At 37.7% G+C, this 26,909-nt stretch overlaps 1 protein-coding gene across 6 annotated transcripts in view; it reads right to left on the reverse strand.

Annotated features, from left to right (window-relative positions):
* Positions 1-17,763: 17,763 nt before the first annotated feature.
* CTTNBP2 (cortactin binding protein 2) overlaps positions 17,764-26,909 on the reverse strand; it is a 170,441-nt gene continuing 161,295 nt past the window's right edge. For all 6 annotated transcript variants that reach the window (XM_023585995.3, XM_004483241.5, XM_012521481.4 and 3 more), the window contains exons 21-23: positions 25,715-25,847; positions 24,752-24,853; positions 17,764-18,888 (exon numbers count right to left, since the gene is read on the reverse strand). In XM_023585995.3, coding sequence (XP_023441763.2) covers positions 18,643-18,888; positions 24,752-24,853; positions 25,715-25,847 — 481 coding nt within the window. In that variant the 3' untranslated portion in view covers positions 17,764-18,642. The remainder of the gene's footprint in view (positions 18,889-24,751; positions 24,854-25,714; positions 25,848-26,909) is intronic.

The raw sequence follows: 26,909 nt of genomic DNA on the forward strand, positions 1-26,909 counted from the left end.
AACTCCCTTTTCCTGTGTGTGTTTCTCTCTGTATCTCATTTATATCAACTCCATTTAGAAGAAAGAGACTCAACCTGAGTTATGCCTCACTGATGTAGTCCAGTCATAAGAGTCCTACAGGAATGAATTAATTCAAAAGCATAATCTTTCTTTTTGGGATTCATAAATGAACTTCAAACTGTCACAGCATCTATATTCATTGGAGAAATTGGTTGGTAATTTTCTTTCTTTCTTTTTGTACTATCCTTATCTGACTTTGGTATTAGGATGATGTTGATTCATAGAGTGCTCCCTCCTGTTCAGTTTTTTGGAAGAGTTTGAGCAAGATTAGTATTAGATCTTCTTTGAATGATTGGTAGAAATTCACCTGTGAAGCCATCTAGTCCTGGAGATCCATTTTGGGGAGGATTTTGATGGCTATTTCAGTCTCTTTACTTGTGACTCATTTGTTGAGGCCTCCTGTTTCTTCTAGAGTTACTTTCATGTGTTTCTAGGAATTTTTCCATTTCATGTACATTGTCTAATTTGTTAGCATTGAGTTGATCATAGCATCCTCTATTTTTAACTTAATTTTGTATATTTAATCATTGGAAATATAAACAATAACTTAAAAATAAAAGGAAAATACAATTGAGTAAAAACATACATTTCTCAATTAGATGTGTGGCTACATATAAATTTTTTTAAAAATCATACAATGAGTTACACAATAATGCAACTGTACTGTATTTGTCCTTTTGTGTCTGGATTGCTTCACTCAACAGAATGTCCTCTAGGTTCATTCATGTTGTCATATGCTTTATGACTTCATTTCTTCTTACAGCTGCATAATATTCCATTGTATGAATACACCACAGTTTTTTACCAATTCAGCTGTTGATGAACACCTGGATTGTTTCCAACTTTTGGCAATCTTGAATAATGCTGCTGTGAACATCGGTGTGCAGATGTCTGTTCATGTCACTGCTCTCAGTTCTTCTGGGTATATTACCCAGCAGTGGTATTGCAGGGTTATGTGGCAAGTCTATATCCAACTTAGTTCCAACTAAGTTAGTTCCAACCTAGTTGGGAACTGCCAAACAGTCCTCCACAGTGGCTGTACCATTCTGCATTCCCACCAACAATGAATAAGGGTTCCTATCTCTCCATATCCTCCCCAACACTTGTAGTTCTCTGTCTTTTTAATAGTGGCCATTCTGATAGGTGTGAAATATTATCTCATTGTAGTTTTTATTTGCATTTCCCTAATCATTAGTAATTTTGAGCATTTCTTCATGTATTTTTTTTTTCTTTTTTCTTTGTCATTTGTACTTTGGACAAATGTCTATTCAAGTCTTTTGCCCATTTTTTAATTGGATTGTTTGTCTTTTTTATTGTTGAGTTGTAACATCTGTTTATATATCCTGGATATTAAACACTTATCGGACATGTGATTTCCAAATATTTTCTCCCATTGATTTGGCTGCCTTTTGACCCCTTTAACAAAGTCCTGTGAGGTGCAAAAGCGTTTAATTTTGAGGAGGTCCCATTTATCTATTTTTTCTTTTGTTGCACGTGCTTTGGGTATAAGATCCGAGAAACCACCACCTACTACAAGGTCTTGAATATGTTTCCCTACATTTTTCTCTAGTTGTTTTATGGTCCTGGCTTTATATTTGGGTGTTTGATCCATTTTGAGTTGATTTGTTTAGGGAATGAGATAGGGGTCTTCTTTCATTCCTTTGTTTACAGATATCCAGTTCTACCAGCACCTTTTGTTGACTGTTTTGTTCTATTAACATGGACTTATTAGATTTGTCAAAAGTCAGTTGACTATATAGGAGAGGGTTTATTTCTACATTCTTAATTCTGTTCTACTGATTGTTATGTCTGTCTTTATGCCATGCTGTTTTGAACTTTCAAGATTAGGCAATGAAATTCCTCCCACATCACTCTTCTTTTTTAGAACACTTTTGGCTATTCAGGAGCACTTTCCCTTCCAAATGAATTTGGTAATTGCCTTTTCTAATTCTGTAAAGTAAGCTCTTGGGATTTTGATTGGTATTGCATTGAGTCTATAAATCAGTTTGGGTAAGATTGACATTTTCACAATATTTATTCTTCCAATCTATGAATGTGAAATGTCTTTCCATTTGTTTCTGTCTTTTAAATTTTCCTTTAGCACTGTTTTGTAGTTTTCTGCATATAGGTACTGTACGTCATTGCTTAAATTAATTCCTAGGTATTTTAGTCTTTTTGTTGCTACTGAAAATGGAATTTCCCTCCTGATTTCCTCCTCAGGTTGTTTAGTACTACTGTACAAAAACATTACTGATTTTGGCATGTTGATCTATATACTGCCACTTTGCTGAACTAATTTATTAGCTCATGTAGTTTTGTCATAATACTTCAGAATTTTTTAAGTCAGGATCATGTCATTCACAAACAATAAGGATTTTACTTCTTTTTCTATTTGGATGCCTTTAATTTTTTTTCTTGTCTAATTGCCCTAGCTAGAACTTCTAGTACAATATGTTAAATACAGAAATCATTGAACTTTGAGAAAAGTATGAGATTAGTTCTGAAACTCTGTAATATTCATTCTTTATTGAATGCTATGTAACAGTAATGACACACAATCAATGTTAAAACACTAAACTCAGTGAACTTTGAAAACACTATTTGGATTAGTTTTGAAAACTATGTAAAATGCATGCTTTACTGAGCGCTCTGTGTTTATATTAGGTTAAAATCCCATGTTAAATACAGAACTCAGAGAACTGTGAAAACACTATATTGATTAGTTTTAAAAACTATGAAAAATACTTTCTTTATTCATTCGTTTGTACTTATATTGACCTTTTCACCCTTTTGGCAAAGTCCTTTGAGGTGCAAAAGTGTTAAATTTTAAGGTGATCTCATTTATCTATGTTTTCTTTTGTTGCTTGTGCTTCAGGTGTAAGGTTTAAGAACCTACCACCTACCACAAGATCTTAAAGATGTTTTCCTGCATTTTCTTCTAAGAGTTTAACGGATGTTACTTTTATATTTAGGTCCTTGACCCATTTTGAGTTACTTTTTGAACAAGGTGTGAGATAGGGTTCTTCTTTCTTTCTTTGGATATAGCTATCCAGTTCTCCCAGCATCACTTTTTGAATAGGCTGTTCTGGCCCAGCTGGGTGGGCTTAACAGCCTTGCCAAAAGTCACCTAACTGTAGATGTGAGGGTTGATTTCTGAGTTCTTTCCTTTGGTCAATCTGTTAGTCCTTATGCCAATATCATTCTGTTTTGTTTTTGTTTTTTGGTGGTGGTGTGTTTGTTTGTTTTTTTTTACCACTATAGCTAAGTAATATGTGTTAAAGTGCTTTAAAGTCAGGAAGTGAGAGTCCTCCAGCTTCATTCTTCTTTTTTACAGACATTTTTGGCTATTTGGGGTCCCTTACCCTTCCAAATAAATTAGATTATTTGCTTTTCAATTTCTGAAAAAAAAAAAGGCTGTTGGGATTTATACTGGGATTTTTTTTGACTCAGTACACAAATTTGGATAGAATTGGCATTTTAACAATATTTAGCCTTCCAATCCATGAACACAGAATGTTCTTCCATTTATTTACATGTTCTTTGGAACGTTTTGTAGTGTTCTGAATACAGGTCCATTATATCCTTGGTTATGGTTGTTCTTAAATACTTGATTGTTTTAGTCACTATTATAGATGGAATTTTTTTCTGATTTCTTCCTATTGATTTTTGCATATTAATCTTGTATCCTGTCTATTTGCTGAACTCATCTATTAATTCTAGTAGCTTTTTTGTGGAATTTTCAGAATTTTCTAGATATAGGATCATGTCATCAGTGAATAGGGAAAGTTTTACTTCTTCCTTTCCTATTTGGGTGCCTTTTATTGCTGAGATCAGCAATAGGTTGGCTCGAAGGAAGGCAATGCTGAACTTACAGAAATAAAGGACAGAGAGAGAGAAATGAGAGAGGAGATAAAGATGGGACCAGGGGACTCACAACTTCTGAAACTGAGAGGCTCAACCTTATGAGCCTTGAGTTTCCACCTTGTATTTATTGGAAACTCCCGAGCAGTTGTTTGATATCAGAACTGCAACATCATCTACAATAATAGGGAACAACTGTAACATCTGTAGAATGGGTGCAACATTTACAATAGGTCAAAGTTAAACTCTTTCCCACATTTCCCTCTTTTTGTTTTTGCTAAATCTATACCAATGACGTTTCACTGATTAAAAAGCTTCCTGCATGATATTTTCACTTTTAGGTTTGAGCAATACTCATTAAATTTTTTCTCAATCCATTCTGTCCCAGGATTGTTCAAACTTAAAACAAGAGATTTATTGTATACATTCAACAAGGTACACTTATATATCACTTACAGTTAACCAAATCACTTAAGTACACAATATGTTAATTAAGTTCTGATTAGTATTCAAGCATTTTATACATAATCCATAACTGCAACAACAAACAATAAGACTTCCAACTAGCAGACATTTAATAAATATACTTTCATTTCTCATGGGCTTAATATTACCAACTGGCGAGCCTATTTAGGCCAGTACTTGATCAAAAACAATCTCATTTCCCCCAGTTTGTATAGTGTTCTTAGCATCTTCACTGGATCTGGGTCCACATCCAATTCACAGGCTAAGGCAATATCCATCTTCTCCCTCTTTTTTCATTTTTTAAAGCAGTCTGGTGGAGGTTCTCCTATTCCCATGAAGGACCTTTCCTAATTAACACATCTCAGTGAGGGATGAAAGGTTTTTAGTATTCCAACAATATTACAAATTCTATTAACACGAGGAAACATTGTACTTTATCAATTACAGCTTACCCAACCAACTAACATTTCAGGTACCTTACAGCTTGTCCCAATTGTTTGCCTATTCTAAGCCCTTAAAATACCATTGTCTCTGATGTTTCTTAGGAGGATCACTGCCACAGGTTTCTTCTTTGCAGCCAGATAAATTGCCAACAGGCCAGAGCAGAAAGCCTTGAAGAACTGCAAAAGTCCATTGTTGACCTTTTCACACAGTTTTTGCCTTTTTTGTATTCATTCAGGCTTGTTTTACTTTTACAAAACACATTAACTCACTGAATACTATCACAATACTTTTACAACTTGCTATATGCATACTTGTTCTGTCCCGCATAACTCCATATTAACCATTTTATTTTAGGACAAAATACACCTTATAACATGTCAGTTAGCAGTCCCACAAACTTTTTACCTTTTTCAATATTTGCTTAACTTTTACGTCTTTTGTTTTTATCCTTCCTTTTTTTCTCCTTCTTTCTGTTTTTTTCTTCCCTTTTCTCTCTTTCTCTTTTCCTTCCTGTTTCTATCTCTTTTTCCTTTTTCCTTCCTTTTTTCTTTCTATCTCTTTTTCTTTTTTCTTTCTTTTTTGATCACACACCCTGAAACAATTACAACACACACACTGACACTGAACAAACAGACAAACACAAAAGCAGTTCCAAATCTATTAATCTAGAGTTTCTTCATTGTTTCCTTTTATAATTCAACATTTCTTTTCCAGTTTTCCTCCTCTCAGTTTCCTTCTTAATCTCTTTCTGTCCCTAAGCCATTCTTGCTTTATGATGCCATGCTTGAACAAGTTCTGTAGTTTAGATATTTTGAGGTAAAGCCTTTCTAGTCTTCAGAAGGAGACACAGCCAAGCAGTTTCCAGTGTCTGTCTCTCCATCGACATGACTGGAAGTCCTGGTTTCCATAGGAAATTTCGTTGTCCCTTGGCATTATGGTATGGCTTTATCCAACTAGCTGGTACCCACACAGGATATTCTCCGTCTCCTGGGGAAATACAAGCAAACCCTCCAGGACTTCGAAGGCTTTCCAAACCACTTGGGGCTCTGCGCCGTGATATCAACTTTAGTTTTGCTCGAGGTGATCCTTCTTTCCTTTGGGCTCCACATAAGGTACAAGTTGTTGAAATCAGCTCAGCAATAGGTTGGCTTGAAAGGAAGGCAGTGCCAAACTTACAGAAATAAAGGACAAAGAGAGAGAAATGGAGAGGAGATAAAGATGGAACCAGGGGACTCAACTTTTAGAACGGAGAACCTTGACCCTAGTTTCCACCTGGTATTTATTGGAAACTCCCGAGCAGCTGTTTACTATCAGAACTGCAGCATCATCTACAATAATAGGGAACATCTGCAACATCCACAACTCTAGAACAGGTGCAACATTTACAATAAGGTCAAAGTTAAACTCTTTCCCACATTTTATTTCTTTGTCTAGCGTAATTGCTCTAGGTAGAACGTACAAGCACAGTATTGAATAATACTGGTGACTGTGGCTATCCTTGTATTATTCCTGATCTCAGCAGCAAAATTTTCAGTCCTTATGCTTGTGAGCCTACAGGCCTGAAATAAGAACAAGGCCTAGAGCAGCACTGTGCCTGGGAATCTCCTCCTGACAGCCTTCATGTTACTCAAATGTGGCCAGTCTCGAAGCCTAACTCAGCATCTAAATGCAATGCCTTCCCCCCAGCGTGGGACATGACACCCGGGGATGAGCCTCCCTGGCACCGAGGGATCACTATCAACTAACAACTGATAATGCAACTGGAAAATGACCTTGAATTGAAGGTTCGATGCGGATCAGTAGAATATCCCTGTCTACATAGAATAATATGACTTTAAAATGCTGTTTGACCTACTGTAAGGGGGAAATAGAAAGGAGAAATGAGTTTATATGGCTATGAGTCTCTAAAAAAAAAGAGTCTGGAGGCTGTCAGAAGGATTTCCCTTATGCACAACTGAGCAGAGTCTAAGAGACAGATAAAGTAGATACAATCCCCAGGTATTGGTTCCTTTGAGGGCTAAAGGGACCCACGGGTTCTACAGTCATGGCAGATAGGGTTCACTGCCATGTCAGATGGCCCTTCTACAGAGCTGGTGTTTCTGAGTAATGAAATTGGACCCAGAGGGGATCTCTTTTCATAAGACAATCATGCTACTTTACTGGAATTGTAGTTGGTATTGGGGTTTAAGATATATTTAGGGGATTGAATCTTTTTACTGACAATATGATAGCCAGGCCCTGAGCCTCAACAGACTCCAGCTCCTACAATCTGAATTATTGGACTCACCTCACTCAGCTAAGATGGAGTTGAAGAAGGGCAACCACCACACCATGGAGCCTAGAGGGCCTACAACTGAAAGCAGGAGGATTGCATCCAGTAACCATGTGGAATCTGAGCCTCCTCTTGACATAGAGGTGCAACGGACACAACCAATCCAAGGACCTCAGAGAAAAGGTGGCAATGGAGTGGGAAAAGTGGACATGGTGGCTGTTGGGTATGGGGAATGGCAGGAAGAGATGAGATGTGGAGGCGCCTTTGGGACTTGGAGTTGCCCTGGATGGTGCTTCAGGGGCAATCACCGGACATTGTAAATCCTCCCAGGGCCCACTGGATGGAATGGGGGAGAGTGTGGGCCATGATGTGGACCAATGACCATGAGGTGCAGAGATACCCAGAGATGTACTTACCAAATGCAATGGATGTGTCATGATGATGGGAGTGAGTGTTGCTGGGGGGGGGGAGGGGTGCGGTGGGGGTGGTGGGGTCGAATGGGACCTCATATTTTTTAATGTAATATTTTTACAAAATCAATAAAAATAAAAATAAAAATAAAAAAATTTTTCAGTCTTTTACCATGGAGTACAATGCTAACTGTAAATTATTCATATATGCGCTTTGCCATATTGAGAAAGCTTCCTTTAATTCCTATGTCTTGGAATGTTTTTTCAAGAAAGGATGCTATATTTTGCCAAATGCCTTTTCATCAATTGATAAGATCTTGTGATTTTTCTTCTTCAATTTATCAATGTGGTTTATTACACTAATTGATTTTCTCGTGTTTTACCACCCTTGTATAGTAATTCTTTTCATGTGTTTTTGGATTCTGTTTGCAAGTATTTTTGCTGAGGATTTCTGTATATATTTATTAAAGATATTGGTCTGTAATTTTCTTTTTTCATAGTATCTTTATCTGGTTTTGATATTAGGGTGATGTTGGCTTCATAGAATGAGTTTTGTAGCATTCTTTCCAGTTCAATTTTTTGGAAGAATATGAGCAAGATTTTTGGAAGAATATGAGCAATTTTTTGGAAGAATATGTTAGGTCATCTTTGAATGATTGGTAGAATTCACCTGTGAATCCATCTGGTCCTGAGCTTTTCATCTTCGGGAGAATTTTAAAATATATATATATTTAAAAGATACTTAGATTACACAAAAAATATAAGGGATTCCTATATGCCCCACTCCCCACACCTTCCACTCTTCCCCACATTAACAACTTCTTTCATTAGTGTGGACATTCATTGCAATTGGTGAACACATTTGGAGCATTGCTGCTAAGCATGGATTATAGTTTACATTGTAGTTTATACACAATTCTGTAGGTTATGGCAGGATGTATAATGGCCTGTATCTGTCATTGCAATGTCATTCAGAACAATTCCAAGTCCCAAAAATGCCCCCATGTTACATCTCTTTATCCCTCTCCCTGCCTTCAGCATCTCCAGTGGCCACTGTCTCTGCATCAGTGATATAATTTCTTCCATTGCTAGAATATCAATAAGTCTGTAGCACAATACCAGTCTACTCTAGTCCATCCATATTTTATTCCCCAGTTGTGAGGATTCTGGGATGGTGATGCCACTCCACCTCTAATTTAGAGGGTGCCTCAATCCCATATGCCTGATGGATGGGTCCTCTCTTGCTTGCAGTTGTAGATGCTCTCGGTTCTTTGGTATGGTGTCTGTCCATCCTTACCTCCTTGTTGGTTGTCCTGGGCGAGTCCAATGAACTAGAGAGTAGGTGTTGCAACTCTGCTGAGGCTTAGGGCCCAGCCGGCACATGGATAGCCCAAAAATTCAAGTCTCTTGGATGTGTACCAATCAACTTTTGGGAGATTTTTAACGACTGTTTCAATAGCTTCATTTGAGATTCATTTGTTGAGGTGTTCTATTTCTCCTAGGGCCAGTGTAGGTGCTTCATGTGTTTCTAGGAGTTTGTCTATCTCGTCTGCATTTTCTAGTTTTTTGGCATATAGTTGTTCATAGTATCCTCTTATGATCTCTTATTTCTACAGGGTCAGGGGTAATGTCCCCCCTCTCATTTCTGATTTTATTTGTGTTTTCACTCTTTTTTTCTTTGTCAGTCTAGCTAATTTTTTGTCATTTTGTTGATCTTCTAAAAGAATCAACTTTTGGTTTTGATTATTCTATCTTTTTTTTTGTTCTCAATTTCATTTATTTCTGCTCTGATCTTTACTATTGCGCTCCTTCAATTTGTTTTTGGGATTGTTTGTCATTATTTTTCTAGTTCTTCCTGGGTGCAGTTAGATTTTCAATTTTAGCTCTTTCTTCTTGTTTAATGTCAACACTGAGGGCTATAAATTTCCCTGTCAGCACTGCCTTTGCAGTGTCACATAGGTTTTGATGTTTTCATTCCTCTCAAGATATTTGCTGAATTCTCTTGCAATTTCTTCTTTGGCCAACTGATTATTTAAAAGTGTATTGTTTAATCTCCATATATTTATGAATTTTCCCTTTTTCCATCCATTATTGATTTCTAGCTTCATTCCATTATGATCAGACAAAGTGTCCTGTATAATTTCAATCTTTTTAAATTTATTGAGACTTGTTTTGTGACCCAACATATGGTCTATCTTGGATAAAGGTCCACAAGCACTTGAAAAGAATGTATATCCTGCTATTTTGGGGTGCAGTGCTCTATAGATATCTGTTAGGTGTAGCTCATTTATTATGTTATTCAAGCTCTGTTTATCCTCTTTCCAGATGTTCTATCCAATACTGAGAGTGGTGTATTTAAGTCTGCAACTATTTTTTGCTGATGTCTAGGCATTAGGCATCCAAATATGTTGGTGAATTTACTCTGATGGCTAATTTTTCTCTTTTGCCTATTATTATTTTTTCACAGCTCTTCTTTGGTATTTGGTTCAACTTATCCTAAGTCTTTAAAACTTCCCAGCTTAAGTTATCAAAATCATGCTAGGAACTATTAATGGGTACAGATTTTCTCTCAAAGGTGGGGTAAAGAGAGCCCTAAAAGCAATTTTGTCCATGCAGTTTTCAGACAGGCCAGTAAATGGTGCTCCTTGATGCACCTTTCCACAGAGGTGTATATCTCCTAGTGTTCCTTTGTTTTGGTCTGGCAGGAGCCGAGATTGATAGTGGGCTCCATTGGCTGAGTTCACAGAAGAAAAGCCCCCCAACTCCCCCTCCCTTTTCTCTTGTAACACCTGACAGGGTGGAAGAGGTCTACTCCCCTCTCAGTCAGGTGCAATGAGCCAGGGGTTTTACCCCTGCCTAATATCTTGGGGGTGAGAAGGGGAGCCCTTCCTTGCTGCTGAGAAGTTTAGTCACTCATAGTTTGTTTTGGATTCTTCTCTCTGTCCTCACCCTTCTGGGAGCTGTGAAGCACTGTCCTGGTCTGCTGACCCACAAAGCACATCCTTTGGGCAGCTTTTGTCTCTTTCTCCATTGTTTTTGTGAGACAGCTGAGCCTTGTCTGCCTAATCTGATGCCATTCTTCCACAATCCTCCATCCCATAAGTTTTGATAAGTTCTGTTCTTGTTTTCATTTTCTGATTTCTCTTACAATTTCTTCTCTGACCCACTGATTGTTTGAGTGTGTAGTTTAGCCTCCATATATTTGCAAATTTCCTTCTTTCTTGCCTATTTTTGATTTCCACCTTCACTCCATTATTATTAGAGTAGGTGCTTTGTATAATTTCAATCTTTTTAAATTTATTGAGACTTGTTTTTGTGACCCAAAATGTGGTCAGTGTTGGAGAAAAATACGTGATGATTTAGAGTACAGTGTTCCGTATACATCAGTTAGGTCTAGCTTGTTTATCATATTGTTCAAATTCCCTGTTTCCTTGTTGATACTCTATCTAGTTGTTCTATCCGTTGATGTGAGTGGCATATTAAAAATTCCAAATATTACTATAGAGGCATCTATTTCTCTTTTCAGTTTTTCTAGAGTTTGCTTCATGTATTTTGGAGTACCCTAGTTAGGTGTATAGCTATTTATGATTGGTATTTATTCCTGACTGATTACGCCTCTTATTAATATATAATGGCTTCTTGCATCTCTTATAACATTTTTCATTTTGCCCCCCCCAATAGTATAGATATCCCTGCTCTGTTTTAGTTACTATTTTAGTTACTTTTCCAACCTTTCATTTTCAGTCTATTTGTATCCTTGGGTCTAAGGTGAGTCTCTTGCAGACAGCATATGGATAGCTCATATTTTTTATTCATTCTCTCAGCTTGTGTCTTTTGATTGGGGAGTTTAATCCATTAATACTCAATGTTATTAATCTAAAGGCATTTTTTAAATCATTTTATCTTTTGGCTTTTAGGACTTCCTTTATCATTTCCTGAAGAACTGCCCTCTTTTTTATGAACTCTCTTAGTTTCTGTTTGTGAATATTTTAAACTCACTTTCATTTCTGAAGGACAATTTTATTGGATAAAGCATTCTTGGACAGCAGTTTTCCTCTTCAGTGTCTTAAAAATATCATACCACTGTTTTCTTGCCTACATGGTTTCAGATGAGAAATCAACCCTAAGTCTTAATAGGCATCCCTTGTATGTAATGGATCACTTTTCTCCTGCTGAGATTATTTTTTCATCTTTGGCATTTGATGTTCTGAATAGTATGCATCTTGGGTAAGTCTATTTGTATTTATTCTATTTGGATTACTTTGTGCTCCATGGTTATATATGTTCATCTCTTCCATGAGAGTTGGGAATTCTTTGGCCATTATTTCTTCAAAGACTCTTTCTGCCTTTTCTCCCCATCTCTTCTCCTTCTGGAATTCCCATAACAGGTATGTTCGTGCATTTCATTTTATGCTAACATTCAACTCCTAAGCCCTGGTCAGTCTTTTCCATTCTGTTTTCTGTTCTTCTGTTTTTTCATTTTCACCTGTTCTGTCTTCTAATTTGCTGGTTCTCCTGCTATTTTGAATCCATCGTTGTATGCCTCTAATGTATTTTTTATCTCATCCATTGTGTCTTTCACTTCCATAAACTCTATTATTTTTCTGTTCAAGCTTTCAAATTCTTATTTGTGCATACCCTGTGTCTTCTTAATATTCTTTATCTCTTTAGCTATATTTTCCTTCAACTCCTTGAATTGATTTAGGAGATTTGTATGAACATCATTGATTAGTTGTTTCAAATCTTGTGTCCCATCTAGCATTTTGATTTGTTCCTTTGGCTGGGCCATATCTGCCTGTTCCTTAGTGTGGTTTGTAATTTTTTGCTGATGTCTAAGCATGTGGTTATGATGGGGAGTTTACTCTGATTATGCGTTTCTCCCTCTTGCTTAAGGATTTAGTGTTGAGTGGCTTTATGTTATGGTTTCTCTGATTCTTGATTCAACTTATTCTAGGTTTTTAGCATTGCCCTGTTTACTATTTGAAAGTTAATAGCTTTTCTTCTTGAATTAACCTCTTTATCAGTGCATAATGACCATCTTTGTCCCTCAACATTGTTTAACTTAAAGACTATTTTACTGGGTATTAGTTTAGCCACTCCAGCTCTCTTTTGGTTATTATGTGTATGGTTTATTTTTTCTGTTCCTTTGCTTGCAACCTACTTGTGTCTTTGAGTTTAAGGTGAGTTCTCTTGTAGACAGTATATAGTTAGGTCATGCTTTTTAAATCCATCCTGCAAGTCTCTGCCTTTTGACTAGAGTGTTTAATCCATTTACATTTAAAGTCACTACTTACAATGCAGGACCCTCTTCTGCCATTTTGCTGTTTCATCTTTGTGAGTCTTACACATGTTTTTGTCTCTCAATTCTTCTCTTAGTGCCTGCTTTTATAATTACTTGATTTTTTTGTGTGTGCTGTACCATACTGAGTGCCTTCTCTTTTCTATCTGGCTATATTTTTTCATAAATTTTCCTTGTGGATACCATGGGGTTAAAATTTAACATCTTAAATATATAACAATCATATTTGGTTTGATACCAACTTAACTTTAATATAATTTTTCTATATCCCTCTGTTTCCCCCATCTTTTTTTGCAGTTGTTACTACTTGTGTTTTCATACTTTGTATGTGAAACCAAAGATATTTTATGGCTTTTTATGCACTTGCATTTTAGCACCTGTAGGAAGTATGAAGTTAATTACCAATTATGATACAATTTGACATTCATAATTACCCAAATAGTTACTTTTTAAAGAGGTCTTTATTTATATATGCCACTTTGAACTGTGTAGTGTTCTTTCTTTTCAATCTGAAGAACTCCCTTTAGAATTGCTTGTAGTGCAGGTCTAGTGGTGAACTCCCTCAGTTTTCATTTATATGGAAATGTCTTAATCACTCCCTCACTGGATATAAAATTATTTGTTGGAAATTGTGTTCTTTTATCATTTTAATTATTTCAACTCACTGCCTCTTGCCTCCGTGGTGTCTGATGAGAAAGCAGCACTTGATCTAATTGTAACTCCCATGTACATATCACATTGCTTTTCTCTTGCAGCTTTCAGAATTCTCTGATCGATATATGACAGTGTGCATTTTTCTTCATGTTTATCCTGTTTGGTGTTTTCTGGGCTTCTTGGATGTGCATATTTATGTCTTTTGCTATGTATGTCAAGTTCTCTGTCATTATTTCTTTGAATATTCCTTCTTCTCCTTTCTCTCTTTCTCCTCCTTCTGGGACTCCCATTTTTTTACATATTGGTACACTTGATGGTGTCCCAGAGGTATCTTAGGTTATTTTCTCTTTTTATAATTCTTTTTTCCTTTCTGTTCCTCAGCTTGACTTATTTAAATTATCTTGTCTTCAAATTTACTATTTCTTTCTTCTGCTAGCTTCAATCTGCTTTTGAAACCCTCCTGGGAATATTTTATTTCAGTTATTGTGGTTGTCAACTCCAGTAGTTCTGTTTAATTCCTTTTTAAAACTTCTGTCTTTTTACCAAGAATCTCATATTACTTGTTCATTATTTTCCTGATATCCTTTAGTTCTTTCTCTGTATCTTCCTTCATCTATTTGATCATATTTAAGATCATTTTTTAAAATGTCTTTCATTATGCCCATATTCCAGTCTTCTTCTTTAGTGTTTTCTGGATTTTTTATACCCTTCCTGTGAATGGGCCATCATTTCCTGTTCCTTTGTTTGCCTATACTCTTTTTTTGCACACACACAGATTTTCTTGATCTTCAGTCCTTCTATCAGGAAGGTTAGCCCCAGGTGACTGCTGTGTGCAGGGTTTCCCCTGGCTTTCTGGTCTTCTGTCTTGTCCTGGGCTTTTGCTTGTTAATTGTTTTGGAGTTCCCCTATTTATAGGATTTTTCTTGTCCCCTCTGTTGCCCAGGAGACAGATCTCCCTCTCCTGAGTGTTTGAAACCAGCAAGCCTTTGCCCTGGACTGTCCACTTCTATAGTTTTGTATACTCCTTTTATTGTCTTAAGCTGCTTTTACCTGGAGGGCAAATTTTGGGAGGTGGGCACACTGGTAAGGACTTCCTGAGTCAGTCTTTCCAACCTAAACAGGACAAGGGACCAGCTCCAAAGTGTCCTAGGGAGAGGGCCAGGAATGATGCCAAGAACTTCCATGGCTCCCTAATGCTGAGCTTTCTTGACCTGCCCAACAAATGCAGCCCTTCTACTAACTGTCCCCTGCAATCTTGAGGAAATAAATGTCTTTAAGTATCTCTGCTGCTGCCTTTGTCTGGGACAAGTTGGAATAATGGCCACCTTCAGAGCCTGGCTCCCAGTGACCCAAAGTTACTTATCAAAAGCCATGACCTGTGATCATCCATGTCTACCCCTGGTTTGGAGATGAGGATTTTTATACTCCTTTCTGTAACAAGCAAACTAGCCAGGGTCTGGACACCCAGAGCAGGCTGTCATGAGTGTGGGCGATGTATGCAACAGTGGCAATGACTGCATGGAGAGAGCAATTTACTGGCCTTTACCGTAATTTACCAGCCTCTTCCTCCCACTTTTCTCTGGATACTGCATAGTATTGTCCTGGCCTAAGGAGTTTCAGACAGGTCCTATCTGTTTAATAGTTGTTCTTGTGAAGGACTGAATCCTAAGCTCCTACTTTGCCATCTTCCCACAATCCAAGTATCTTTTCAGTCTTAGCTTCATGGCCAAAACCTGGGCTCCTGCTCTGCTAGTGTTATCTTCACTATTAAAGACAGAATGAACATGGTGTGTAACTCTGTATGTCCCTTCTCAGTATATTTCCATGATCTTCTCTAAATCTTCTCTCTCAAATTAATACCCTGAAGGCATCTTGGTCCATGACTAAACATTCTTATTCATAGTGAAAATCAAATTAAACTAATAGAAGATATCTATTCACTCACTCCTTTGACACATGTAAGATATTCTCTGAGAAAAATGATCTTGCAAAGAGGTGGGAAAGAATTCATAAAGCATCACAAACAAGAACAAACAATAAAGCAAAGCATCATACAATTTTAGAATGACTTGCATGTAATTGATCATAAATAGTAAGAATAGTATCTAAATAAAGCTATTAGGACTAGACAATTGAATTTTAATTTTCATTAGGGAATAAATGCATAGAAAAATATTGTACTTGTGAAACATTAATCTTGTCTATTAAAATTGGCTAGTTTTCCTTATTTAATATTTTATGAATTATCAACTTTTTACATAAGCACTTGTAAAATATACTTGTCTCTTTTGGAGAAACTTACCTTCAAGATAAATCAAAAGGAAAATGGAAATTGCTAATGGGTTTTATATAGTTACTAATTTCCAACTAAATATTTCTATCCATTTATTGTTTCATATACATATAAAAACTGGTATTTATTTATTTGTGAATTGATTAGTTTGAAAAGATGTTGAAATGCCACAAAAAAGTTGTAGGGTATCAATACATTACTTATTTTATTAATGAGAAGCAACTAGGAGCATTTTATTCTACTATTTCATGCTCATGGAGAAACTTTAGGGTCAGCATGATCTTCATTTTACCACTGAGAGGACCAGATCAAAGAGATACAGTAACTTGTGTCATGTCACATGGCTAACAAATGGCAGTTCTTAATTCAGCCCCAAGACTATATTACCTCCAGCCCATCCTTACCCACACCAGCAGGTCCCATTGTACAGTATTGGCTTTCAAAGGTATTTGATCATGACCCACAGTAAGAAAAACACTTCACACCATGATCCAGTACATATATTCATACATCTCTCTAACTGAAACAAAGTTTCACCATCACTTTTTACTTTTACTGTTATGAACTGACATTCTATCCTATATTTTAAATGCTAATTTGAACTCATTAAATTGATTTAATGACCCAGTAATGAGTCTCAGCTTGCATTATGAAAACCCCTGATCTAAATGCCCTCTTTTTAAAATTGCAGGGCAGACTGCAAGATGCCTAAAGTGCATCTGTGGAATTTAAAAAAAATTTCTCTCCCCTTCCCCACCCCACCCCAGTTGTCTGTTCTGTGTGTCCATTTGCTGCGTGTTCTTCTTTGTCTGCTTCTGTTGTCAGCAGCACGGGAATCTGTGCTTCTTTTTGTTGCGTTCTCTCGTTGTGCCAGCTCTGTGTGTGCGGCACCATTCCTGGGCAGGCTGTACTTTCTTTGGCGTAGGGTGGCTCTCTTTATGGGGGGGGCTCCCCTATGCGGGGGACACTCCTACGTGGCAGGGCACTCCTTGCGTGCATCAGCACTGCGTATGGGCCAGCTCCACATGGGTCAAGGAGGCCCAGGGTTTGAACCGCGGACCTCCCATATGGTAGACGGACGCCATAACCACTGGGCCAAGTCCGCTTCCTCATCTATGGAATTTTATTGACAAACCAAGTCTTCTAAAAGTTATATGTATCACTTATTATAGGAAATTTATTCTGAGTTTTTTGTTTTCTCTCCTCTGGTTCATTAATATACTAAAATACAATGCCTTATCAGTAAGATTGTAAATTGGCTATAATCAACCAGGTACAGGCAGGGGGAAATCAGTAAAGCCACCTTAATTTAGGCATGTCTTTGGTTTTGAGATTTAGTTTTACTCCTAAGATTAATGTCTTCTTGGGTAAACATCTGAGGGTATCAAATAGCCCCAGGGCACTCAGAATTTGAACCCAGCTCAATGCAGTTGTCTGCTCAAGCCTAGGGCTCTCCCATAGTCCCTTTCTCTGACCTACCCTCTCCCCATCTTGCTGCAAATTTCATTGTACATGAAGTCAGAGCTGTACAATTCCATTTGCTTTGCAACAGTGAAGCCTGAGAAGAATACTGACATGGGTTTGAATTTAGTTCTTCCTCAATAGATAGGCCATCCTCGACTTCACCTCAGGGGACATAATCTTCACTACATATTTTATTTTTAAGATACTTGCAAGCATTTTTTGAGTCCAGTATCAATGCAAGTCTGCAATTCATCGTAATAACTGTTCTGGCCAAAAAAGGGGAAAAATCAAACTTTTTTGTATTTATTTGTAAAAGACAAAACAAAAAGGAAGGTATCTAGTTCAGGTGAGCACCTAATTCCTGGAGCTTCACTTATATATTTAATTTTACTGAAACCAACTATCTAACATTCTTGAATAAGGGTCTTTCTAGTAAAATACCATGGAGGACATGTTTTATGAATATCTTTAATACTGAACATTACTATTTATTACAAGAATAAACTATGACGAGCTATAGACTGAAACTGAAGCAAAGTTATTTCACTTATTCAATATTTTATTTGGTGTCAAAGCATCTTAATATTGTATAAGTAAATTTCTCAGTAATTTTAGAAGAAACAGTTCTAAAAAATATCAGTTTTACTATGAGTTGTGCTACTAGAAGTAATGTTGAAAGGAGTTAGTTATGAATTAATTTATTGACGTATTTATGAATGCAGGTATTTTTATATCCACTTAAGTACAAAACTTTTATAAGAAAGATAACACTTTTATTGCATTATAATTTCATATTTTATAGGAGTCATAATGCAAACTCATAAGCATAAATATACATGATGCAACCAAACAACAATGTAGCAATTAAAATATTTAAAATGTAAAATTAGAATTTAACAGGCAAAATACTTAATATGGCTTATAATGGAAAGTAACTGTTTAGAAACGATTTGTTATTGCCCCATTCCAGTCATTTCTCAAGTGAAGATAAAATTATGCCCATTTAAAATGGTACAGGTTATCTAAGCCAATGCTGTATACATTTTATAACATACAGTATACGAGTCATTGACTTTCTTGAATATACATATGTACATATATATATATACAGTACACAGACAATTCTGTTTTGATACCCCTGAACATCTTGATTAAAACTAGTACAATTTTTCTATTATAAAAACTACTTGAAAAGTTGGCATGGTTTCTTGGTATTGAAGTTCAATCCTGCAGAATAAAAATAAAAGCAACAAATTGTTGGTTATAAATACATTCTTTACAAAAAAATTGAATAGTGGTCCCGCACTCATCCTTTATATTACAGTGAAAACGTGATTCATTTTAAGTTATTTACATCTTGCTGTCCTTGGTTTTGGTGTGAAATACACAGACACTAATAGTGAGAAATTTGTAGGCAGGCCTATTTGTTAGGTTTTTGTACTTGTTCATTTTTGCATAAGTTCCAAATCTCTTCTTTTGAGTTGTTATTTAGTTCTGTTTGCCTTGTATTACTGCTGCTGCTGCTTCTTTTGGTGTTCTGGGAACACTGGGAGACTTTACTTCTAGGAACAGGAAGAAAAGATTTAACTCTTGAAACACCCAACTCAGTCTTTGACGTACTGGTGCTGCGTTTTGTAGTTTGATGGCTGCTGACAGGACTGACCTCCTGTGAGAGAGGAGAAATAAAACAACTTGGTCACATTTGCCACTGCTACCAACTTCCTCTTCTGTACTTAGTCCTAACTCTTCCTCCGGTTTTCCCTAAACACAGGCTCCCGTGAAAAATCAAACCCAAGGAATCAGAAAGGAGCAGGTGAATGTTTCCTTTAGTCTGATGTTCTTAGGCCATTCCTGGTGTCACATAAGTCCTAGACAGAGTCAGTGAACCCAGTGCCAGTGAGTTTGGTCTCTCCATGAGATCTGAGGTCTAAGTCTAATCGACTATTGACAGGCAGCTCTACAAATAAACTACATCACCTCTGCCTTGTAATTTCAGATCTGTAATATGAAAATTGGACTATGACTCAATCAGAACGTACTTTCTGAACATTTACTATGAGACAAGTACTGTTTGTAGGTGCTTAGCAGGCAGCAGAAAACATGCAGACGGGCCATCCCTGTACTCATGGACTTCTATTCTAGTGAATTTAGGCTCCTGCTTAAGATCCAATGATTAGATCTTGGAACGCACATGATCTCATTTTTCTAGTGTTTCAGAAACCTTATGATCATCTAGTTCCTGGCTCTCGTTTTGCTGAGGATACTGAGAGCCAGAAAGCAAAAATGCCTTGCCCACGGTCATAGTGTGACATTGGGACAAGAAATCAGGTCTCCTAATTTTCCCCTGAGGTGTTTTCCCCTATTTTGCATTACATTCTGCAAATCAGCAAACATGAAATGAGGCCTCTTAAGTCAGCTGCTCCAAAGGCCTCTGAAGGAGTTGACAATGATTACTTTCCCTCCTTAATTCTTTTTTCAGCTTGACTTTGCAGTCTCCTGCATGTTCTCTCAAACCAACGGACCTCAACCTTGACTGCAACATTGGATCATGTGGGGACCTTTAAAAAACTACTGATGACTGGGCCCCACCTCAGAAATTCAGACTTAACTGGTCTGGGCTGTGGCAGGGACATAGCGATTTTAAAGTTGAAAATGTAACTCCTCAATAGCCGTTTTCTCAACCAATCTCTTAAATGGTAACATCATTCTTGGTACTCTGTTCACATCACAGATAGCAAGTTTCCTTACTGATCTCTGCCCATTTTTAGTGTTTCCATTATCACCTCTAATTAAATAGTCCTCAAAGTCAGATCTTTGGCCCTCAATGCTTTCTTGAGCTTCAGATTTATAATTTCCAACTGCTAATGGACATAGACACCTCTATGTCTGTCCTGCACTTCAAACTTGAACCCAATCTCACCCATTTTTAAAACTTTTCCTCTTAGCTCCTAACTGGTTGAATGATGTCTTCCCACTTAACTAAGCTATAAACCTGTTATCTTTGAAAACTTCCCTCTCTCTTCCAACCAATCCAATGTTGCTGGCAAAGTGGGCGAGGAATTATGGTGTGTATGTGCAGACAGAAAGGTCGGGGATGATTTAAAATCCTCACTCATGAGAACTAGTCTCAAACTCTTAAGAGTGTCACTAAATCCTTATTTAAATTTGGCTTCAACCTCTACTTTAAATTTATTTTCATCCATTTCTACCTAGTAAAGTCCCAATAATTCTTTAAATCACAGCATATCACCTCTATTCAACCATCCCTAAATCATCCAAATGAAATTCACTGCTGTTAGATCTTCAGACCCAGCTACAAGTTTTGATGCTTTGAAATTTCTGAAACATTAAGTTTGTACTAAAAAAAAGAATAAAGATAAAACAAGTTGGGGGTCCAGAGCACATGCATTTGCAGGAAAGGGAAAGAGAGACGGCTAGGCTTGAAAACTTTGGTTTAGGCACAAGATGGTTTCCTGTTAACAGTTCTCTCTTCAGGTAATAATGAAATAGTTGCATTCACATTGTTATATTAGAAGGACCATGACCGCCACGCATAAGAAAATGATTGAGTTACAGCTGCTTAGGACACACATCGTAGGCAATCTGTGTCATCTCCCATTTGTTCTTTATAGTAGGTTAGGGTCAACTGACCACAAAAAACAAAACAAAACAAAACACTGAATCTGATTAGTCTGTTCTGGTTTTTGTTTTGTAGAGTAGCTTATGCTTTCAAGTTACCAGAGAAACAATCACATTGCACATTGCTGACAATGAGTTTGATGGTTAAAATAGAGAAAAGAGTTAGGTGCTATGATATAATTGTAAAACATACAGGGCAGATACCAAAATCCCTACAAGAAATTCTTGAGCCTAATAAGGCCAATACCAACTTGTAATTCTGTCTAAAACATCAGCAAATTCAATACGTATGTACTACTCAGAAAATAAGGCATGCTATAAGATAATAAGGATAAGAGCTACTGGCACACAGCATACAGGAGAGAACTAACTAGAAATAATTTTCCCATGATTTCTGAGCTTCCTCCAGAAGTCCTGAGGGGTGGTAACAAATCCCAGAGATGGGAAAGGGGACATGAGATGTCCAGTTCCAGCCTGTCCCATTGACCTCAACATGAAGGCAAGGGGAATGCATCTCCATAGTCTGAGGAAGGAAATGCCCACCTGAGGTGAAGCATCAAGAAACATCTACAACAGTTAAGAGGCTGGGTATGGCTATGACGGGTAGATTCGGCCTTTGGAGATGTAAAGACAATGGGTGGTGAGGAGGTTGATGAGAATGTCGGGAACCACTTGGGTTGGTGGGGGTTGTGACAATTCATGGCTGAAAGTACAAGTGACTGAATGAGAGTGCCCCCCGTGGCCGTGATGCTCCTGACACTTGGCAGCCAAGGACAGCTTTAGAGGTGATTTTCCCTAAAGGAAAGATGAACAAGAGCCTGGGTGTAGGAGAGTCTCCTGGGCCAAAACCCAAAAGTTGTCTGTATTTAACATTATAAGGTTACTATCGATACTGCTAGCGTGATTAAACTCAAAGACAAACTATAATTTGTGTAGAAAAACACTGATCCAAAAGTGAAGGTTCTAATTATTCACCTGTAAAGAGTTATGGTTAAATCAGATCAAGCCATGCATTCAATGCATGAGCATCTACTAGAAGATAAGAGGATACTGCAATCCCTGCTCTCTTGATGGGAAAGTAGGGGGCAGGGGGCAGGGAAAGCTGTAGAGGAACTTTAAGGATGAAGAAGACGAGAGTGTGTTCTGTGGGTAGGAATGAGGAAAGTAATGGTTTAAGGCGTGGTGTGAGAATACAAACAAGTACGTTGCATGCAAAAATTACTATCAAAAGCAAGTTATACGAAGGTATCTCAACCCCTGAAAAGGTGCAACGGAAAGAAACAGGGTGGAAAATGAGGAAGATGACACATCAGAGCTATGTGTTAGAGCAGAAAGTTTCTGCTCTGGCTGCACAGAAGAACCACGAGGGGGCTTTAAAAAACTTCAGCATCCAGGCTGCACCCCAGAACAATTACATCCGAACCTCTGGGCGACAGAGTCCTCATGTGGATTCCATTGTGCAGGCAGAGAAGAATTTTTGCTTTATGGGGATGAGTTTGCACTTACATAAGAGGAAGAAAGATTAGTCTCTGCTTTTTCTATTGATGATTTAAAATACATTATGTGTGCATATTTAATTTAGAAGGCTGACTAACATGCCCTCTGATGGATAAAGCCAACTATATTCTGTTGCTGTTAGAGCCGCAAGGAGTTATGTGGCAAATGATGATGAGGAGGGTAAATCTACTCAGTTTGGCCTTCCAAAAGGATCATGGTGGCTGCAACACAGTCCTCTGGTGGAGGTGTGGCCAGATTCCACTTATGCAGGAGAAAGTTATTTCAACTAACTCTGAGAGCTTTGCTTCTAAGCAGGGGTTCTTACCCTCTTTTGTTCCATGGACCCTTTTTCCAGTCAGGTGAAATGAATACTACTGTAATTTATTTATTGTATAAATTCATAAGTGAAGGAAATGCCAGATTTCAGTTAGAGGTCAGAGAAAATAAAGATAAGTTGATTTTTTTCATTTCAAGCTCACGGACCCCTTGAAATCTTGCCATGGATTCTCCCCCTTCTCACCCCGGGTTAAGAACCCCTGCTCTACAGGGATTTATTTCCTGATAACAGAAAAAAACTGGGCATCTAACCAGGAAATGCTGGTTAAATCAGAATGAGCTTGCCAGGATTTCAGAAGGCTGCCAAATGAGTGTTACTTTGCCCTCTGCTGGCAGGTTCTGAAAAAAACACTTTCTAGCTATTGGGCAAGCATCCCTCAGTGTCTTCAGTGGGCAAAAAGAGGGGTAGGAGTCAGCATGCAGCAGGTGCTTACTTTTATTAATTATTGTCCTAACACCCACATTAAATTTCACATGTAAATAACAATGGTTAAGAAACCAGTCAGTATAAAAGGACATATTTTTTTAAGGTCCTTTTAAAAGTAAAGGTGTCCTGAGCTTTCCTGAGCTTATTCCCCTTTCAGTACTTTTTCTTAGTGGATAGTACCTTATTATAGCAACCCAGTAGCGTCATGTGACCACGAAGTGGGGGTACAAAAATGGAGGAGACATTCAAACAATGGTAGCAAGTCGACACATGTGTACACGAAGAGACTTGGCCCTGTGGAGACAGCGGCTCACTGTTCCTCCTTCCAGACCCTCACTGCCCTTCACTGACTGTGCTCCACAAAGAATGCTGCAGAATTGACAAGGACCCTGAGGACTGTGCTCTGGTTCCCAGGCAACCAGCGCTCAGAGTGGGCCCCATATGTGGGCAAAGAGGCAAGGCTTTTTCCAACCAGAAGGCTCAGGAGAGATTTAAGGTCACCTCCAAGTTTTGCTTTTGCTGTTTCTCTCAATTTTCTGCAATTGAAAACAAAAGCCCCTAAACAGACATTATGATAGAGTGGGTGTGAAAGGCCATGCTCTCCTTCACAAGTCATGTGCCATGTATATTTTATTAGGGGGCTCAGCCCCACAAGCTCCCCTCCTGCCTTCCCCCAAGACACAGCACAAGGAGTTTCAGATGTAACGAGCCTAATGAAGCAGTGGAGAGAGCCAAGGCTGTGGGCTCAGGGCTGTCATGCCATGAGATAGGGCTTAATAATTTAATAGTCTTACTGTGTTCACTTATAATCCTGCTCTCTGTACTCCCTTTGTGCACACACCACAGGAGTGGATGAGAACAGGATGTGAACTGCAATCAATATGGTATGGAGAACAAACCTCATATTACTAAATGCCTCCAAGAAATCTGCAGCCTCACTAAATAACTAACGGGTAAAAAGTAGTTTTATGGTTTCTGTTCACCCAGGAACATCATGCTGTGCCATCTTTTGCCACTTATTAACCAATCAGTAACAGTCCAGCACCACAGTGACTGAAGCTATTTTAAGAGGTTAATGAAGTCTCTTTGAACTCGGCTTTTCTGCTCACCATTCTGATGTATTTTTAAAGGCAAGTTCTCTTTCTGAAAGACAATGCATGTTGTGGCAAATTAGGAAACTAAAACAAAAATGAAGATGTTTTTGTGTGTAAAAAACCGTAGCCTTCCCTCTGCTGTGATCAACTTCAATTTTCCAAAATGCAGGAAATCTTAAAAGTTCTCAAATGAAAAAAAGTATGTTTTAAAATGGGAAAGACCATGAAACCAGAAATTTCATTATTTCTAAGATTTGGCCTATTCCAATGGAAACAAATGGGGACCTCCTCAAAAGATATCTGAACTCTAGGAATAAATTTTAGATATAGAAGTAAAAAAAAAACAACAATGCTTTCCTCTGTCCTCCTTTCAATTTACTACCCAGTGATCTTTCTAACCTTTATTAAATACTGAACACTTTAACTGTTTTCCTAGATGTGGTTTAAAAATAACTGATTCATATGATAAGATTTGTGATGTCAATAATTCCACAGCACTACTTCTTTGCTCCATATTGGGGAGACAGGATACTTACCTTTTGTGACACTGGCATTCTAAGATTATTAATAGCTGCTGAAAATGCAGGGCTGTTTTCTGAACTATCAAACCTCCTTAAATCATCCCTGGAATCAGCAATCTGGAAAATATACAATTTACCAGTCATTTTTCCATAGTTACACTGGAACACCCCCAAGGTGTAACACCACTGTGGAAAACCTGCAGCAGAAATGCTATCCTTATCCTGTCCCCTGATCCTCAGAGGCTCTACAGAACCTTCCTACAAATCCATGACAGACATTCTCTAGGGAAAAAGAATCCACTAAAAAAGTCCAAAGAAGACGAGAATGGCCTTATAGAAAAAAATAAATAAATGAACATAATTTGGCAAGAAAATAAAGGATATAAAATTTGCAAGACTTTAACCATTACCTTATTTTTCCAATGGACAAATATTTCAATTAATTTCCAGCGAGGTTGAATTAGATAGTAAATTCTGTGTTCCAGAGATTATGATTCTAAAATATAATATTAATTGTATCTTATTGGTGGAATCTGCACAAGTTATAGCTATCTTATGCTCACTTTCCAGTAAAAGGCATTTATCAAGGAAGCTTAGTCAAGCTTGCTGTAGCTATCAGGATGTTGAAACAGATTGAACTTGGTGCTATCAAAGCTTTCTTTGAGATTTCAGGCCAGCAGTTCTCATAATTGGATCTTAAATTTCACAGCTTAAAAACTATGACTATATACATTATACAAAACAATTCTTTTTCTTATTTGTAAAGAAAGTTGCTGCCATTTCTGTCTTTAACATGAGTCTACCGTGAGGCTTGTTACAATTTTCTTTAACTAAGGTGATGGAGGGTTTGATTTGGAGCCTTAACCATACTATTTTTGATAAGGAATCTTTTTCAAGGAATGACTATGATGTGGCTCCAAAAGTTTCTCCACTGTTGGATGGCGCCATTTGATGTCTCTACCCAATCAAGTTGCTTACCTTGCTTATATCAGATTCCGATTTGCTGGAACACATACTCTGAAGTTCCTTAACAAGGTCTGCTTCATCATCAGAACCTAGAGAGAGTCTTTGGTCCAGATTCAACATCGATGATGGATCATTCTCTGAGGACCTAACAAAGGATCAGAAAAGGTTTTTAGAAGTAAGAGCAACAACACAATCCCAACGTGGAAATCTAGACACTGAACTTTCTTGAACGTCTTTTCAGGATATGATATAGGCAGGGGAGTGTTTAATATCCTTTAAAGAATTTCAAACTTGGCTTTACTACTTGCTAGTAATATGGCCATGGGTCAGGTTTTCTTTTCTTTTTAACATCTCCATTCTTGCTTTCCCTTCTTTGTAAAGAGATCCTAATACCTATGTCAATATAATCTATCTAGCAGCAGGCTGGGCAGAAAGTGGCCTGGTCATACAGTTTCTTTTATTTCCCTTTTCTCTCCTCACCCTCTACCTCCCCTTCTATAATGAAGTGAACAAGGGGTCAGCGTCTTAAGGTTACCGGCCAAGTAACAGACCACAATTAATTAGGCTACAATGGGGACCTGTACATTGTCCAAATATTTCTATTTTAATCAATTCTTCCATTATTCCTCAAATTTTGTTAGCTGAAATAAAAAAATTCTTTCTGAACAAAATTATAACAGAAAAATTACTGTAAATGTTTACCACTTAAAGTAAGTCATGCTTCTTTTCTATAGATCTAGCAATTTGAAAAAATATATCAGTTAACTAAAGCCCATTTTAAAGTTTAGAGGAAGATGGCATCAAAGTAGGTCATGCACAGTGTAGCATTCTTACAAAACAGGTGAGGAAGGGCAGCTGTCTGAGGGAGCTGCTTTGGGGATCCACAGACCAGCAGGGGTGCCATGTGCATTGTCCAGAGGGATTGGGGACAGAGAGACAAAGGGGCCGAAAGGAAAACTGTGTGCTGCCCCAGTGGCTGGAACCAGCCCCTATGCCCCACCCTTGAGGTAAACAGCCTCTCCTTGGTGAAACCCACAGCTGACGGTGGCCAACTGATAGGGGAATGGGCATGTGGCAGTTTGAAATTATTTTATGAATCCAAAAGAAGAATATGCTTGTAAATTAATCTATTCCTCTGGGTGTAATACCCTTTGATTAGAGATTATTTGATAAAATCAACTTAAGGCTTTTGATTAGCCTCTATCAG

The sequence above is a fragment of the Dasypus novemcinctus genome, chromosome 5 (genome assembly GCF_030445035.2).
Source record: "Dasypus novemcinctus isolate mDasNov1 chromosome 5, mDasNov1.1.hap2, whole genome shotgun sequence".
In the NCBI taxonomy this organism is placed as follows: Eukaryota; Metazoa; Chordata; class Mammalia; order Cingulata; family Dasypodidae; genus Dasypus; species Dasypus novemcinctus.